We start from the raw sequence: 18,988 nt of genomic DNA on the forward strand, positions 1-18,988 counted from the left end.
TGTCAAGTGAAGCACTCCAATTCTAGATCGACGATATATTAAATATAAAAAAAGAAGTTAAAAATAGTCATCCTCTTCTGATGACCGCTACGAATTTTTAAATAATCTAAAATTGTAACATGAAATTTTTAAGCTGATTTTTTTTATTTGGGGACCTCGAGAGGATTGATGTTTTAGGACACTTTTGGCTGATTAGTTTTGTTAAGGATTCAAATATAGAATACGAGTTTATTAATGTTTCGAAATAAAAAAATTAAACAATTTTTCTCCATTTTTATTATATTTTTCTATTATATACAATACATATATGTTTGAAAAACAATCTCGATTAAAATTAAGTCATACTTAAGGCAAAGTAACAATGAATTTACACAATTAATAATTGAACGTATAATAACATAATTATATTATCCACTAGTATTTAAGATAAATATGGTGATATAAATAATAATAATGGCTTAGGTTTATCAACACCTCAACATATTCCCTTTTTTTAAAGACTTCATTTTATACCCAGGAAATCACGTCTCTTACCTACTTTGCTAGACCATCTAATCCCAGTATTCTTTGGAATTTCCTTTCCTTCTCGTTCCCTAGTATTTTCTTTTCTCCTTTCCTTTAATTGATATACGTGTCTCCTCTGTTCCATCTCTATGCGTACCATGTATGTTACGGGTCCTTTTTTTCAACTTCTGGAGCCTCCCCTCTATTCCACATTCGTATTATACCACTGTGCCCATACTAAATCATCTTTCTTGGCTTCCGTAACCCACTGTTTATCGAAACAGCTGGACGGCTCGGCCTAACTCATCCCAACTCACTCTTATTTTGCGTTTGAATATCATCTCATCTGGCATTTAATCCAAGTTTAGTGTCGTTTTGTCTTATCTATCTTTTCGCTTGGCCGTTAGAAGCCGGGTGATACTGCGACATAAATACTTGCTCTATTCCTCTCTACCAGAACACTTGTAATTCATTGGACCTGAATTGAGCCTCATTGTCCGAAATCAAGATTTCAGGATTTCCGATTACTACTTTTGCCGTTGTTTTTTCCATTCTTTGAAATAATAACCTGTATGGGCCCATGGTGTCCATATCTAGCTTATTCCAGGTTTTTTATTGGTTCCTAATTGTTTAGTGGAACTTTCTTTGGCGCTACTAATTCCGTGGAATTTTTTATAAACCTGCTATAATAATTAGTTAAACCGAGAAAAGGTCGGACCTCTCCTTTTGCATTTAAAAGTTTGCATTTTACATCTACTTCTATCTTATCTTTATTCATACTTATTCCTTTTTTTTACTTATCGCATGACCTAAAAGCATAGTGACTCTCTTTCAAACTTGCTCTTCTCCCAGTTTGCTTTTAATCCCTATTCATCTATTCTGTTTCTTACTCTTTTTAAACATTCGTTGTGCTCTAATTTTTCTTTCCCCATGATAATTATATCGTCTATATATATAATGACTCCTTCCATGCTCCCAAATACTTGATCCATGACCTTTTGAAATATAGCTATGGAACATTTTAGTCCAAACGGAATTCTTTTCACTCGATATAATCTTCGGATCTTAATTCAGAATTCGATACGAACATTCTTTCCGGATTTGTTTAATTTCATCACTATTTTTTACACACCTATTGATTTTTTTCTAATTTTAGAAATATATCTTAGACAAGTACATTTGATAGTTATCAAATGTACTTGTCTATTATACATTTTAAAATTAGAAAAAAAATTACGTGTTTAAAAAATAGCGGTAAAATTAAACAAATCCGGCCAGAAAGTTCGTATTTAATTCTGAACTAGGATGGTATAGCCGGAAATAATCTTCGGGTGATCAACATGATAACTCATTATAATCCTATTTTTTTATATTTCTAAGCCTTAGATCGCCCCGATTAAAATTTTTTTAACCCTAAGCTAAGTTCCCTGCAGGGCTTTTATTCAGGGGTTCCAACCGAACCCTGAAAAGAAAATCGGAATTTTGGGGAAAAAATTTTAAACCTAAACCAAACCTGAACCCGTTTATAAAATTTTCAAAACCCCCAACCGAACCCGGGAATTTTATTTGAATCCGGGTTCAAACGGGTTCAATGTATTGTTTAAATTAATATAAGATATTTGCATAATTGTAAATATAAATATTAATAATTTACTTGACATTTTATAATATTTTCAAATTTCCAATTAAGTGAAATGTTAATAAATTTTAAACAACTTAATTCATTTACTCCATTTTTAAATTTATTTTCAAAGATTCCTATTGGATTGTTAATAAATTTTAAACAATTAAATTTATTTACGCCATTTATTTTTAATTATTAACTTATTCTCAAGGATTATTAATTAGAGGAAAATAAGAGTGAACAAATTAAAGTAAAAATTATTATAATGGATATTGTTAATTTAAAGAAATACGTCTAAATAAAATTTTTTAAATCTATACATGACTATGCTTTGTATTTTTAACTATATTTTGCCTATAAATAAAATAAAAAATTTATTTTTTATACCAAATTTATGTATAGTTTTTTAATTATGAATTAAATATAGAATATTTATTTTTATCAATTTAAAAAATCTTAAACCCTAGCTGAAACCGAAACCAAACCCGGGTTCAAAAATATCCCTGAACCGAACCCACCTATTTTTTAATTTTAAACTTAACCCTAACCGAACCTGGGCAAAAATTTTGCCGGATTTGCATCCTGCTTTTATCTAATCTCAGAAAATGCCATTGAATTTTGCTGTTTCTATATTTTTGGTAAATAATTTTTATTTGAACTATTTGGAATAACATTATTCATCTGAAATCCCGAATCTGAACCCCGGGTTTTGTGCTCAGAGCAGGCCTGACACAAATTGGGTCTTAAATTTACGATCAAGCAAATTAACAACACTACGCCAGCTCATCTAGCAAAGCGACTCATTCATTAGCCTTATTATATCAATATATATTCTTGATTTTTTTGATCTGCCACAGATTTCATTCCATTATTGATAGCATAAATAACGATTGCACTGAGTAAAGATACAACACATAGATTTATGAATTTTTTAAAAATAATTTTCGCTAACTTTCATTTATATTAAATATGATATTTTAAAATCTTCTATCAAATTATAAAAAATTAGAATGATAATATTAATCAAATGACGATACATGGTTAAATTAAAGTTTTAAATTGTTTATTGTTATTAATCTTAGGTAATATGTTTTCATTTTTATATGGATATCTATTATATCATGTTTCAGCAAGACCATGGGAAACACGTAAGACAGAAAGCATAGACGTTATGGATGGTGTGGGAAGCAATATAGTTATTAGTACCAGGTCTGGCGATGTTATGCGAATATTGCCGAAAGTTAACGATGATATTAACGAGGAATGGATATCTGACAAGACTAGGTTTTAAAAAATATTTTGAATATTTAAAATAATCTTTAAATAAAAAATAAATTATTAAAAAACATTAGTTAACAATAACGGCTTAGGGAGATTCAGATCTTACTTCTTATCACTCCATAGTTCTATGCAGTTTTTAGGCTACTTTTTAAAAACAATTTTACAAATAAATTTGTTTTATTTTATATTTGTTTTATCACTTCAATACTTCGAAACTTTTTCTGCGAAATGTATCATCGCGAATCAATTACAGCGAATGCATTACCGCGAAAATATCATCACGTATGCATTACAGCTAATGTATACTGCAAATGCGTTAGTTTGAATTTATTGCCTTGAAAATAATATCGAGAATTTATTACAGCGAAATTGATACTGCGAATGATTTTAGCAAATCTTATAATTAATACATTATCGCGAATGCAATAGTGATTTATTTTGACAAGTGGTTAATTAAAATATAAAATATTCCTTTTATTACTACTACCAAATAAAATTATATTAAAATTAACATATCAAATATAAAATAAAATAAAACATTATTTTATAAAAACGGAGGTGGGACTACAAAAAATATAGGCGATAAGATAAGAACCCTTACATCAGAACCAAAAGAATACTATTTTTTAAAACAAAATCTACAAAAAACTATTTTAAAATATAAAATTAAAATTCCTTTATTACTTCTTAATTTTTTAATTAAAAATTTTTTATTTTTTTAATATTTTGTAAAGTATAATTTTGTTACCTTTTGGGAGTGCCGGGCACATAATATTATATTATTCTACTGGATCTTCTTTTTTTTATAGAAATTCTCTAAACTCTACTGCTATATTATAAATCATTTAGCAAGTTCAAACCATTTTCAAAAAACTAAATTAATGTTTTATGCTATTTATGAAATTTCATATTTTATTAAAAAATATAAGGAATTTAATATCGTTATCAATTTATAAAATTAAACAAATATCAATTATATCAAATTAAAAAAATATTTTATATGGAAAACACTAAAAAGAACTGAAAAAGGTACATATCACCCTAGAGGAGTGAATCCTTAAACAATTGATCACGTGTTAATTAAAAATACTAATATTTGACAAAAATATTTATAGCCCTCATTTGTTTTTATTTATTCAAAAATGGGCTAGACGTGTTTTCATTATGTTGATTTTTTTTCTTAATTATAAATATCTAGTTGATTTGATAGCTTGACAAGAATGACGCGGAATTAGAATTTTCTTCAATATTTCATGATAGATAAATAAAAAATTAAGCCTATCTTATTAGGTGTAAATCAGAAATTTATATTTATTTTGATAAATGTTGATTCAGAAATTTTTATAAAATGTGATAATGTAGTACCTTAAATTTGAATAAATATTTCTGGTACATATTTTGAATGTATTTTTTTCATTTACATCGGTTTCATAATATGTGGAAAAATTGTATTTATGTGCACAATAAAAAAAAATTTTCATCTCATTTTTATACATATAAGGAAATTTTTTGATTAATCCATTATCACATATAGGAGAAAATTTTCACCTGTTATTAGGATTTAAAAAGTCCGATTTAGGCCCATTTTAAAAAACGGATCAATTAAGATTTTAGCCAAATAAGCTTGGAAATTTTGCTTGTAGTACGCAAGAAGGTTTTAACCTCTATTATCGATGCTTGCAAATTATTTTGGCTAAAATCTTAATCGGGTGGTTTTTAGAAATCTGAGTCTTTTTAACATTACCAGTCATCTTGCCGCGCTATTTGCTCGTATTTTATAAAAAATATTGAAAAATTTTGGATTTAACTTTCATCTAAATAATGGTAAATTTCTGATTTACACATCATAAGATAGGCTAATTTTTGATTTATCTATCATCAAATAAAGGAGAAATTTGTGATTCACCAGTCATCAAATAAATAATGATTTCCCATCCTTTTTGATGGGTTAACTATTACCTTTTTTATCAACCTCCTTCCTTTTCACTTATGATTTATAAAAAAAATTTAATTTATTTTTTTGCATTAATTTAGAATTTTAACGTCAAATGTTACTTATATATATAATCCATTTTTTAATTTATATTTTTCTTGAAATATCGTATATTGAAGTTGGAGAAAATGATTGATAATAAAACATTTTTATTTACTTTTCATAATAAATTTTTTTGGAAATTTATTTTATACATAAATGATATTTATATAAGATTTTAGTCATATGGTCAATATTTAAGGTTAGAAATCTCTTAGATCAGTGTTGTCCCAGTCTAAAATTTCCCAAATATAAGGAAGTATAATGTATCAATATATCCCATTTTTGGTAAAAGACTTATTTTCGATGAAATAAATTTTATATCCTAAAAAAGGGATATTCTATCCTCCCAACTGAAAAATGAAATCAATTAATTTTTTGTAAAATAGTTTACATATTTAAATATTTTATCTTTCATAAAACAATACAATTATTTTCTTGCTGACAACCGTGATAATCAATTTAGTCTCCTTGGCCCATCATTGTCTTGATGTGCAGGACCCAATTCACATGTTTCACCTCTCTATTAGTTAGTAGCACTTTTAAATATAATGTAAATCTACAAATCAACGACAATAATAAACACCATAGTAAAATTATAAAAATTTTATCCAAAATATAAGGTTTTATAAAAGATAAAAATAAATGATTAAATCTAAGCATAAAAATATCTCATGATATTCCATTAAAAATGTTCATTCGCTTATTTTGATATAGAATGTCAGCTGTTAATTAATTTTAATATATTGGGTGATAGTATAATAGTTTTGCAAATACTTCTATGATTTTTATATAATTTTTCCTTAATTTGGAAATCTAAGATTTTATAGATAAAAAAATTAACAACGTTCAATTTTATAAATCATCGATAAAAAAGGTAAAATGAATGAATGTTTTTATTGTTTACTATTCAATATCATTTGACATTACAAAATAATATTGTATTTTGCAATATTCCACATTGCGCTAGTGGCGAATGTACTTATTTTATACTTTAACTTTATATGTAGATATTTTATTTAATCGTCTAGATCTTAGAATGATATTTATAATAATAATTTTATTAAATAAAGTTTAAGCCAACTTGCGGATTGAATATTATTAAAAATATTTATTTTATTTTTTTAAATATAATCACATAAAAATATTTAAACCATGTATTAATAGATTAAATGAAATATAATTATTAATTTATATTAATTACATTATTATTGAATATATCTAGTAATTTAATTTTTTATAACTTGTTGATTTGATAAGAAAATCAACATCAGCTCAATTGAGGTTAGAAAAAATATTTACCTACCATTTGCAGTCAGAGTTGGGCAGGTCCTTTTGAAAAAGAATCTAGATACAGATACAGATTCTTTGTGAAAAATACTTGTATTTTTTACTTAATTAGAGTATCTTAAATACGAGATACTTTTAAATTATAATTACCAATTAATTTAGAATAGCTTATAAAATACAGTTTTTACTATTTATTTGTGAAGAACATAATATACACATATAATAAGAATGAATATTTACAATATTTAGTAAAACTATAATGATGAGTTAATTATAATAATCAGGCATTTTAATATTAGTATTAGCCCATCCTTAGCACAGAATGAGAAGGGAGATTCGTATTTTTAATTGGAGTTGAAATATTAATTTGCAGCATATTTAAAATACATTCATTATAATCAAATTTTTCAAATAATTTATCATTAGACCTTTGCCGTTTCGGCGTACTTAATATTGTACCAAAACTAAATAACCTTAATTGGAGTTGATGAAGATATTGCAGTATTATATGTATAAATATAATATATTTCGACTTAATATAATTTAAAACCTCCAGCTCAATGCTATATGAATTATAACTCAGCACCATTTGTTTCACCAAAAGAAAAATAATAATCATTTTTTTATTAGATGTTAATCCTATTGATTTTGTATTGAGCTTGATTATATACTATGGTACTATATTTAGGGCTTCTTTTATTAATATATTTTGAAATTATTTTTTTTATTATCCGACTCAATACATAAGTTCTTAAAATATGGATGTGAAATTTATGTCAAAAAAGCCACATTATATTCAAATCATAGGAAAATATTTTCATAAAATCTTTTGCCCATACTATCTTGGGCAGCTTTTAATAAATGTAGACAGTATTGTAAACTTGAATTTTTAAGATAATCTATGCCCCTTTTAATTACACATAAATAATATACTTTAATATGTTTAAACCCTTTATCATTTATTTGTTTATACAGGTTTTACATCTAGCCTGTAAATTGTCTTTTTTGACTTTTATTTTAAAAATATTTCCATATAAAATTTTAAGATTGGGATATTATTCAGGGGAACTTATTTCTATAAATTAAATTTCCGTGAGTGTTAATCATCCTACAAATTAAAAATATTTACATAAAATTGGTAATGATATTCAATCGAGTTACATTTATATATAAAATATAATCTATACTTTCGTTTAGGTGTTGTTATTTTTTATCTTTCTACCTTAAGATGAGTAAATTTTCCAGGTAATTTTGGCTATCAATATATTAAAATATGGCGAAAAAAAATAAGGAAATTAATACAAGATTCTTGAAGAAAATAAAATATATACTGTGATATGTAAAATTTTAAACATGAATATTAAAAAGAATCTTTATCTTTTGTCAAGAAAATGAAAATGAAAAATGATTTTTTCAGAATTAAGGATCTTAGATACAGATATTATCTTATTAGAAATATCAAAAAGATACAGTGTACAAGATACAAAAAGATCTTGTATCTTAGATACAAGAATTCGCGGTACTGCCCAACTCTGTTTGCAGTTTAGTCTAAGCGAAGAAAACAAATCAGAGATATTAACATCATGTCTATTAATTGAAACTTTTATATGTATTTGTAAGAGTATTCAACGAACAAGATAGGAGAAGACTATATTAAATGCATATACGGTTAAGAAAGGTCATTTTTTTATATATTGATAATAAATTACTGAAAATGATTAAAATAATGATGTTTATATTTAGGCAACTAGTGCTTTGCAAATTTAATTTATTTAAGCCCGAGTCCGACCCAAAATTTTTATTTATTTTGAGGCTCGAGCCCAGCCAAATTTTTAATTTAGGGCTGATCTTGTTCTGTCCTGAATTTAAGGGAAAAATATAATTAAATGCATATATAAACAATTAAATAATATAAAATTTCTTTGCCATGATCCTAAAGAAAACATTCTATTTTATTGAATCTTTTTTATATATTTTGAGTCAAAAAAAATAAATAGCCAGAGCCCACGTTTCAAGAAAATGTTTTTAGACCCAAGTCCTTCTTTAAAACCATTTTCAGGTTCCAACTAAGTCTGTTTAAAGGCCGACATATATATATGTCTAATTTTCACCAAATTGCATTCCCTATATTTCAATTAAGGCAATTCATTTGCGATAATACATTCGCTCTAATATTTTCGCAATAATGCATTCGTGATAACGCTATATTACAAAATATTCGCGCTAATGCATTCGCTGTAATATATTCACCCAAATTCTTTCTATAATTCATTCTCGGAAATTCTTTTTCGAGGTAATGCATTTCTTGCCAAATTTTCGCAGTATTGACATGTTATTTTTAATATAATCCGGTTGCATAAAAAATGATTGTCAAATAGACCTGGGTCATCACTGAACCAAAATAAGATGGCTTGGTTACGGGTGAAAGTGCAAAAAAACGAATATAATAAATTTAAAAAAATCAAGCGCTAGGGTTGAGCGATCGTTTAGTAAGGCAAATCAAAACTAATAATTTATAATATAGGATTTGGATGGTTTATAAATTTTGTTTGTATAGTATTTATATATTATTTTCTAAATAATTTAAATGTTATTTATATGAAAAAAAATATTATCATATCTAAAATAAAAAATATTAGCTAATTATACTCTTTTTTTAAAAAAAATTATATTTTTCAGAGTAACGATGGTAACATTTATTTTATTTTTTTAAGATTTGCTTATGATGGACTTAAATATCAAAGATTGGTGAGCCCGATGATCAAAAAGAATGATATTTTTGAAAATTGCGAATGGGAAAAGGCCTTAAATTTATTAAGCGAAAAAATATGTCAAACCACAGGTTCCCTCTTTTAATGCTCAATATAGTAGTCTATCACTCTTAAATATTTATTTTTTTATAATAGCTTAAAATTCACATAAATAAACCTTCGCGCCAATAAAATTATCGATAGCCTGCGGAACATCGTTTTTTTAGCCATCATCATGGGCGGCATGAATTGGCGCACCTTTTTAAATTTAATATAATATATATTAATTAAATGATTCATTTGCAAATTGTTAGACAAATTTAAAGAAATAGAATTAATAATTAAAAATAAACAGAAATACTGATTTAGCAGTGCCCTACTTTTAAAAGTAGCACGCTATAGCTATTTACCAAAAAGGTAGTGGGCGACCACTACATTGCTTACTAAAAAATAGCTAGTTGAAAAGTAGCTTGGCTACTTTCAAAAATAAGACAACTATATATGAAAAAATATAATAAATTTTAAAAAATATAAATTAGACAACTATATATGAAAAAATATTTTAAAAAATAAATTTTATATAATTAATAAATTTTAAGGATAATTTTCAGTATAGAATATATTAAGTAATTTCTCATATTTTACTTTCGATTATATTTGTTAGGCTTTATTATAGATTTCATAGTTACTTTTGAATATATTTGATTTTCATAATAAAATATTTGTACCATCATTTTTGATTATCTAGCCTAGTATATTATATTTAATGCTGATAAAATTTATATATATTATAAGAAATTTTTTAGTTATAGAATATATAAAGTAATTTTTTCATATTTTTATTTTATTTTAGATTGTATTTAATTTTTATAATAAAATTATATTAATTTTTAAATTACTCAATTCTGATCTTAGATGTCTAGATTATATTCAGTTGGTTATAGTCATTTTTACAAACAAAAAGCTCAAAATTAAAAAGGCTATATTGCAGTTTGCAAATACTATAATTTAGATTACAATTTTCTTAATTCAACATAATGACAATATGTATGAAACTCAAATTTAAACCCAGCAAATAATATTGTTGATGGTGATGATAGGTCACTTCCTCTAATAACTTTAATTCAGCTAATAATAATAATGATATTAAAAATGAAATAATATCCAAAAAATCCATAAATTGCAAACGGAACAATATGATGAAACACATTGAAAGCATATCACGTGAGGAGCAAATTAAACCAGAAATTGAATTTGCAACAGCCATATTCACGTCAAACAATTCATTTTCTATAACTCAATGTGTATATTAGAAAAAATTATTTCAATTTTTAAAACCGGCATTCAAAATTCCTTCAAGATATTTATTTCATAAAAATCTGTTAAACAGTAAATATATTAAGATTAATGAATATATAAACCGAAAGATTGGATAAAAATAAACTCATTAGTGATGGGTGGACCAATTTAAGAAGGGAGTTCAATTTATTATAGCAATCCAAGCTCTGTGTTCTATCGGGGACTATTATGCATACAGATGAATTATATCCAACGATAGGAAATACCAAAATACAATAATAACAGATAATTTTTGCAAAGAATTAAAGTATCATAAAATATGTAAAATCTAATAACATTCTTTTATTGGCATTTAAGAAAAAATAACTCCTCAGAGATAAAAATTCCTTAAAGATATCTAGCCCAACTCGTTGAGCAAATATATTTGATGATAAATAGCCTTTTAAAAAAATAGAGATATTTTACAGAAAATGGCATTACATAAAGAATTTAGTCTTCCTTTGGAAATATTCTTACGAAATCTCGAAATTGGATTTTAAAAAAAATTGTTAAGGTCAAGGAAACTGGTGTTTTAAGGGTAAATCTGCATTTTAGGGGAAAAGCAAAAGAACTTCTGCAAATTACAAATTTTTGAACATGGAATCGCTTTCATCTCAAAAGAAGATAGCGAAGAAATTTTTAAAATTATGTCATATTTGTTTAGACAATATATTAATAGACTATATATATTTTCAATAAACCATGAAAAAAAATCAATATTGTTTGACCTGTAAAATATTTTTTAAGGAAATTCCCCGTTTTTTCCCCAAATTTCCCTGGAAATTTACTTATTTATAGTACCCCGGGACAAATATACCAAAATTATTCAGATATTTTTCTATCCACGAAATTATTGGCATGAACATTCTAAAAAAATGAAAATACTATTAAAATAAAAAAATAAATAATATTAAGGTGTTTCTTAAGATACAATTGTTAGTTTTATTAGAGGACAGATTCCCTGCATTTTAAACACCTACATTTATGTCAACTTTTATTTTTTAATTAATTTCTTATTTTCAAATTTTGGAGAAGTATCAAGATTATTATCGTCTTGCAGTGTAATTTCATTAATACTATCTACATCTGACTCTCGTAAATTTGCTTCTTCTCGTAAATATAATTTTAAGCTAATAAAAATTTTCCCTTAAACGCCCATCTCCCTCTCCTCTAAAAATGTATGCAATATATCACTATAAAGAAGAATTTGAAAAAATTAGTTAAAGTTAATAACATTTTAAAATAACGACTAAAACAAATTTTTAGAAAAAAAAAGCTTTTTTTAAAAAAAGATAAATAAAAACAAAGTTATTCTTATAAAATATAATATTAAAGGCCTACAATAAGTTATCATAAAGATCTCCTACAAAATTTATGGGGGTAACCCTACCTAATAGTGCCCACCCCATTAGCAAATCCTGGCTACGCCTATGGTTTGGATTTATAATACAAATCTTGGAAATATAAATTGCAATTTTAAAATTAAAATTAAATATAAAAATTATAATATATATTAATTATGAAATTATATATTAATTTTCATGTTTATAGTTATATTCATTATATTTTATAATGTAGTGCGCTAACTCTATATCTATTTTTATAGTTATATTATATTTTTTAAAAGTAGTGCGCTAACTCAATAGCTATTTGAGTTATAGCTAAAAAAGATAGCACGCTATATGACAACTCTGATATTTAGATCTTTGTTGAAATTAAGGCCAATCATAAATTTAAATCAATTTTTTAATTTTATAGTAAAAATAATTATATTCAAATAACCGCTAGGGATGACCTCCTTAAATTAAACCTCAACTAAGTCATAAAAAGCTTTTTCAATGGGTTGCTACTTAAAACAAATAATTTTGTTGGAATTATTTTTTTGTTTATATTGCCTTATGTAATAATATTAAAATTATTTATAGATTTATTAAATAACAATGCAACAATATTTATTTTAAAAATATTTGTTAATATTATATCGAAAACCTGACTTACTTTGCAATTACAATAGTGAGGTTGAGGATGCATTATTTTTTTATTATATTTAAATTTATTATTAATAAATATTATTAAAATAATATCTAAAAAAATGTAAATTTGTTTTTAACGAGCGTGCCCCGTCGATATCAAAATCGCAGGCGTGATATCCACAAATGTCAATTTCTGGGGTGGGGGGCTTAAAAAGAATGGTTACCGCCTACGCCCATTTAGCGCATGGGTCTAATTATAAATGATATAAATATAATATTAATTGAAATATAGGCTCCAAAATGATGGCTGTGGTTGGGAATATGGCTGACGCAGAATCCATGGCAGCTTTAAAAGAATTTTTTAATCGCCTAGGATCACACAATGTCTACACAGAGAGTTTATTTCCGCCAATATTTAAAAGTTATTTTTCTTTTATCACGCATTTTTGGGATAATTTTTTAAAGCTTTTATAAATATACTAGTATAGATGAGAATTTTCTTCTTACTTTTATGATAGTTGTTACCTGTTATTTGAAAATAATATCCAATTTTTATTCTTTTTACCCCTGCCCCCCCCCTTAAGGACAAGTTCTATCCATTAAAACTAATTATAAATACTATGGTTTGAGTAAAAATAAATTTAAAGCTTTACTTGATAATACCAATCTTATTTGTTAAATATTACTGATCACTACCTATAAAAAAAATCCCAGGCAAAGTAAAGCCATAATAATTTTGAAAAATTCTTCCAAGCCCAATGAAAGATCATAATAATTTTGGTAGTTGAGAACTGAAATAAAATATTTAAATAATCATTATGAATTTAAAAATACAATCAAAATCAGATTTTCATGGGCCTTAGTTTTTTGATCAGGCCGAGCCCAGACCTGCAAAAATTATGTTTTAGGCCTAGTTAATAATAAAAAAAATTCTCAAGCGTCCAAGCTCATAATAATTTTGAAATATTTTCCCCAAGCCCAGCCCAATATAATTTATAAAAATAGTTTCCAAGCCCAGCCCAACCCATAATAATTTTATAAAAAAATTTTCTCAAGCCTGGCCAACCCTTAGTATTTTTCAAAATTTTTTCCCAAACCTGAGGTAAATCTCTAAAAACCATATCTATTTTTTATTCTATTTTAACCCAGCTCATCCCTACTTTAGACCAAGGCCAACCTATTAAGACTAAGAGTGAATTCTATTTTTTTGAATGAAAATATATTTAATTTACCTGAGGGCCATATAAATATTCTGTGTTAAATATTACACCTATGCCTAATGTTAAAAAAATTCCCAAGCCAGGTACACGTACTTGGGAAAATTTTCTCAAACCCGCCAAAGACAATAATAATTTTGATAGTTGAGAACTGAAATGAAATATATAAAAAGTCATTAAAAATACAATCAGAATATGAATGCATGGGCCTTGGTTTTTGATCAGGCCTGGCCATGTCTTCAAAAGAAATTTTCAGGCCAATTTCTAGCCCATATTTAAAATTAAAAAATTTTTAGGAATCTAAGACTATATTAATTTTAAATTATGTTTCCCAAGCTACGTCCAAGTCCATGTTAATTGTGAAAAATATTTCCCAAGCCCAGGAAAACCCAGAATAATTTATTTTTTCCTTGGATCCAGAAAAATAGGTCTGATGTAAGGGGTTTATAAGAATTAAATCTGTCTAATATGTACATATTTCTTTTGCCATTTTATATTATTGGGAAAATTTTTCAAAATTATCATCAAATGAAGGAAAAATATCTGATCATTCTACTGGTTACTCCTGGTATTTATATGAAATTCATGAATAGATATTAAAGTACCATGCTGAAAATATGTTGATCCTAATTTAAATTTTAAACAAACCACCACCCTTCCAAATGATTTATTATACAAAATTTAAATTTAAGACTCTTATTTTCTGGAAGTTCAATATAATATTCGGAGGAATAATAAGAATCAGGTTTATTTTATCAAAGAATCCCATTATATATTATAATAAATTCATGAACCAAGTTTATTTTATTAAAGAATCAAATTTATTTTTCACTAAAAATACAAAAAAATTCGTTGTTTATAATTTAATTTAAATTATCACTGAAGGTAACAAAATAACCTTTCGAAATAAATTTAATTTGTATATGACATTAACAATTAGAATTTGTATAGTTCAATTTCATTAACAGAAAAACGAAAAACAATTTAGAATTTATATGTCATTACCAAAACAAACAAAAAACAGATAGTTTAAAGGAGAATAAAAAAACAATTACAACTACTTAACAAAGACTTTGTTATTAAATTACAATAGAAAAAATAAAAAGATATTCTAAGTTAACAAATAATAGGAGGTTAACTTTAATCATAGTCAAATTGTATATAAGTAAAACAAAAAGGTTATACATTTAATCAAAAATGTTATAATAAGTTATGAAAAACATACATTCTACAAATAAATTATGAAGTTATGAGAACAAAACTATGGAATGCATGTAGAAAGGCCAAATCAGAAAAGATAAGAGAGATGCAAATATTTACTTATGCATAAAAATTACCTAATTAAAAGATATATAGTTAAATATCAATGTGGAATGAATCCTTCTGGTTTTAAAAAACTCTCATCTAGCAAAAATAAATTTTTAGATTATAAATTACAAATACAAATGAATAAAAATTTAGTTTAAAATTTTTTTTAATTGTGCACATAAATTAAAATTACTAAATATATACTTCATTAACATATTTTATAAAAATAATGGGAAATTTTAGAATAACCCCAAATAAATATAAATTTTTAAATAACACCTCATAAGATAGGAAAATTTCTGATTCATCCCTCATCAAATAAAGATCCCCAATATACTGGTAAATTTTAAATTATACATAAATTCAAGAATTAAAATAGTATTTAAAATCTCTTATTCCTCTTGAATTGGTACTTGATGCATAATATTCAGGAATAGGTATAATATTAGGTGTATATTCAATGCATTTAATTATCTTTTGCAGGAATCTAAAATTATAATTAAATTAATTTAACTTCCATTGCCTATGAGTTATTTAAAATCCTCAAAAAAACTTTTTTAATATATATGTATTTATGTAAAATTGTATAGTGTATTATTAATATATATCTATAATATATTAGTTAGTTCTAGTATTATTTACACAAATTTTTTATAGTATCAATTTGTAATATACTAAATATCTGTTTAGAATTAAAATAAAATAAAATATGTAGTATTGTTGTTAAACGGCTCGTTTTGAGCTGATTTTAAAAATAACTAACTCACTTATTTATCCAGAAAAATATTATGCAAGCCTGAAAATTTTGCTCATAGAAGGAGCAAAGGTCTAGACATATAGTATCGAGATTTCGAGGCTTAGTCAATATTTTTCTAGCGAAAATATTGAGTTAGCCGTTTTTAAAAATCGGTTCAGAACGAGTCGTTTAACGACATTAGCTAATATGCTTGCTTATTAAATTATAATACTCGCCTATAAATATGATAAAATACCAAATAGATTTTTTTTTGTATATACCAGGTCGAATTTAATTTTTTTAAATTCCGAGCCGGGCCTAAAAATTTTTTTTAAACCAGCCGGGCAGGGCCCCAAAAATTTTTTTTAAATATTCGGGCCAGGCTTAAAATTTTTAAACCCGGGCCGGGCTGTAAAAAATTTTTGAAAAAAAAATCCGGGCCGGGCAGAAAATTTTTATCCGGGCCAGGCCGTGCAAATGGTACCTCTGCAGGTCTCTGATATATATATGATGATGTATAAGATGGTAATGGAAGATGAATGAATGTTTGATATGATATGATTCTAAGGTGATTTTTATTGGACGTATATTTTTTAAAAGAATATTAAAAATTTTAAAATATAAGAATACCTATTTAATAGTTTGAATTTTAAAGTAGCTACAAACTTTGAATCGTATCTTCTATTTGATTAATTTTGCCAGATTAAGAAAAAAAAAACTTATTTTGCCAGATTAAGAAAAAAAAATCTTTCCTTGGATTCGAACCTAAGTCCATCAGATTTGTAAGCGACGTTCTTGCCGATTGGGCCACATACACTTTATATATTATAAATTGTGAAAGTGTGACAAACTTTTTTATATATTATAGATAAAAATCATGTGAATAAATCTATTTAAGATAATCGAGCCTCTTACATAATGAATAACGGGATAGCATCGATCGAAGATGCGGACTTGATAATGATAATCGGATGTAATCCCCGTCTTGAAGCTCCATTGGTTAACGCTAGAATCAGGAAGGCTTGGCTACACAACGAAGCTGACGTGGCTTATTTAGGCGATCCAGTTTATATAATTTTTTTAAATCTATCTTTTATTGATATCAATATAATGCTAGTTATAGAATAATGGATCCTAAATGTATTTGAGTAACAATTTTAAAATAATTATTTAGTGTAAGGCGTATGTCAATTATATTATTGCTTTATAATTTATAAATTTATTTAAAACGATTCAGGTTAACTTATCTTATGATTACATTCATTTGGGGAAAAGTTTGAAAGATTTTATCAACCTAACATCAAATAAAGCAAATATTTCTTTTCGACAAAAAATTGCAAAATCAAAAAAGCCTATGTTAATATTAGGCTATACAATGTTAAAGGTTTGGTTTTTTGCATTTTGAATTTTAACTTTATAAATTTTTTAATAGAAGACCGAAGGAGAAAATATTCTTAAACTTGGCCTTAAGTTTAGTCACGAACTTCAAAATAATATTAAAAAAGATGCTACAGTAAATTATAATTGGAAAGTTTTCAACGTTCTTCATACTACTGCTAATTTGGTAATGTTGTCGAATCTTATTAATTTGAAATAATTCATAACCATGATTAATTTCATAAAATAAATGCATGTTTTATTAAACCTGTGCGCCGATAAAACTATAAGTTAAAGATTAAATTGGGTCCGATGTCAATTCAAATTTTAGCCACTTTCATTTGGTGGATTATTTATATAAATTTTTCCAAATTGCTTAAAATTGAATTATTTTTTTTAATGAAGATCTAATAATATTAATTTAAGAAAAAATATACAGAAATACCGATAAATTTTTAAATTCATATTGAAAACAAATTTGAAATCTTTTCCTTCTAAAAATTAAGGGTATATCTCGTGGTCGCGGGTAGCAGATATTGCGAATAACATGACCTTTTTGTTACAATTCATTCGAAATCAAATTATAAATTTCTGATGAATGTTTATTAACTAAATTTGTTAGTTTTTTATCTCATCTTGGCTTTCATTATCAATATTTACTAATTTAAATTTAAAAAATTGATGTATATAATAAAATTTAACAGTGTACATTTTTCTTTCATAAATACCTTGCAAATGGATTTCAGAATATGTGACAATAATATTAATATTTGTTTGTCATGATTTATGAAATAATTTTATTATCTCATAAGGAATTTCCAAATGAAGTATTATTTTAATACTAATCATAACAATTAGAGATATGCATCGTCTTTTTGGCCCGAGTACATTTTCAGCCCGGCAAGTTTTTTAAGATCTAGGTGTGGCCTATAACCCGAATTTTTACAAATCATGGTCAATTTCTCACGTATTTTATCCTCTATTTTAATGGTATAAATTATTTATTTATTCAGCATCAACCTTGATAATTTATGGATGATTATCTATTTATTATAATTATGATATTCGAAGGGAGCATAACCAGGAATTTTTTACGGGGGTGGATGATAATTTTTTTGGAACATTAAAAATTTATTAGAACCAATCTTCAGCGTTTAAGCCCCTTTCTCTTTGTACTCATCCTACTAAACCGAGGACATAGAGATTAGCACCATGGTCAATGTTATATGCAGACATCGATTCGAGGAACCGATATGATGGCAATCCATTGGGCTGGTTGTGCAATTAGGTTGGAGAAATATGCCTTCCGCCTTAAATTTTTAAAGACAGTATATCTAGGAACAACCGTTTCAGGTCGGTGTCAAGAAACTATGCATTTTCCACCATACCCAAAAGTTGATCTTTTTAGCTTGGGTCTACAATACATCAAGATGGAGGTAGTTATGACGAGGTCTACTATAGGATATAGAAGGCTTGGATAAAATGGAGAAGCAAATCGGGGGTACTTTGTGACAGGAAGATGCTACTGTAGCAGGCCTGTCAAACTATATTTAGACTG

General features: G+C 25.9%; 1 protein-coding gene across 2 annotated transcripts in view; it reads left to right on the forward strand.

Moving 5' to 3' along the window:
• LOC135929262 (NADH-ubiquinone oxidoreductase 75 kDa subunit, mitochondrial-like) overlaps window positions 1-18,988 on the forward strand; it is a 39,903-nt gene that overhangs the window by 10,365 nt on the left and 10,550 nt on the right. For both annotated transcript variants that reach the window (XM_065465764.1, XM_065465765.1), the window contains exons 5-10: window positions 3,259-3,412; window positions 9,446-9,573; window positions 13,085-13,213; window positions 16,952-17,118; window positions 17,291-17,437; window positions 17,486-17,617. In XM_065465764.1, the coding sequence (XP_065321836.1) occupies window positions 3,259-3,412; window positions 9,446-9,573; window positions 13,085-13,213; window positions 16,952-17,118; window positions 17,291-17,437; window positions 17,486-17,617 (857 nt within the window). The remainder of the gene's footprint in view (window positions 1-3,258; window positions 3,413-9,445; window positions 9,574-13,084; window positions 13,214-16,951; window positions 17,119-17,290; window positions 17,438-17,485; window positions 17,618-18,988) is intronic.

The sequence above is a fragment of the Gordionus sp. m RMFG-2023 genome, chromosome 5, assembly GCF_954871325.1.
Source record: "Gordionus sp. m RMFG-2023 chromosome 5, tfGorSpeb1-WG-v2, whole genome shotgun sequence".
NCBI classification, from domain to species: domain Eukaryota; kingdom Metazoa; phylum Nematomorpha; class Gordioida; order Chordodea; family Parachordodidae; genus Gordionus; species Gordionus sp. m RMFG-2023.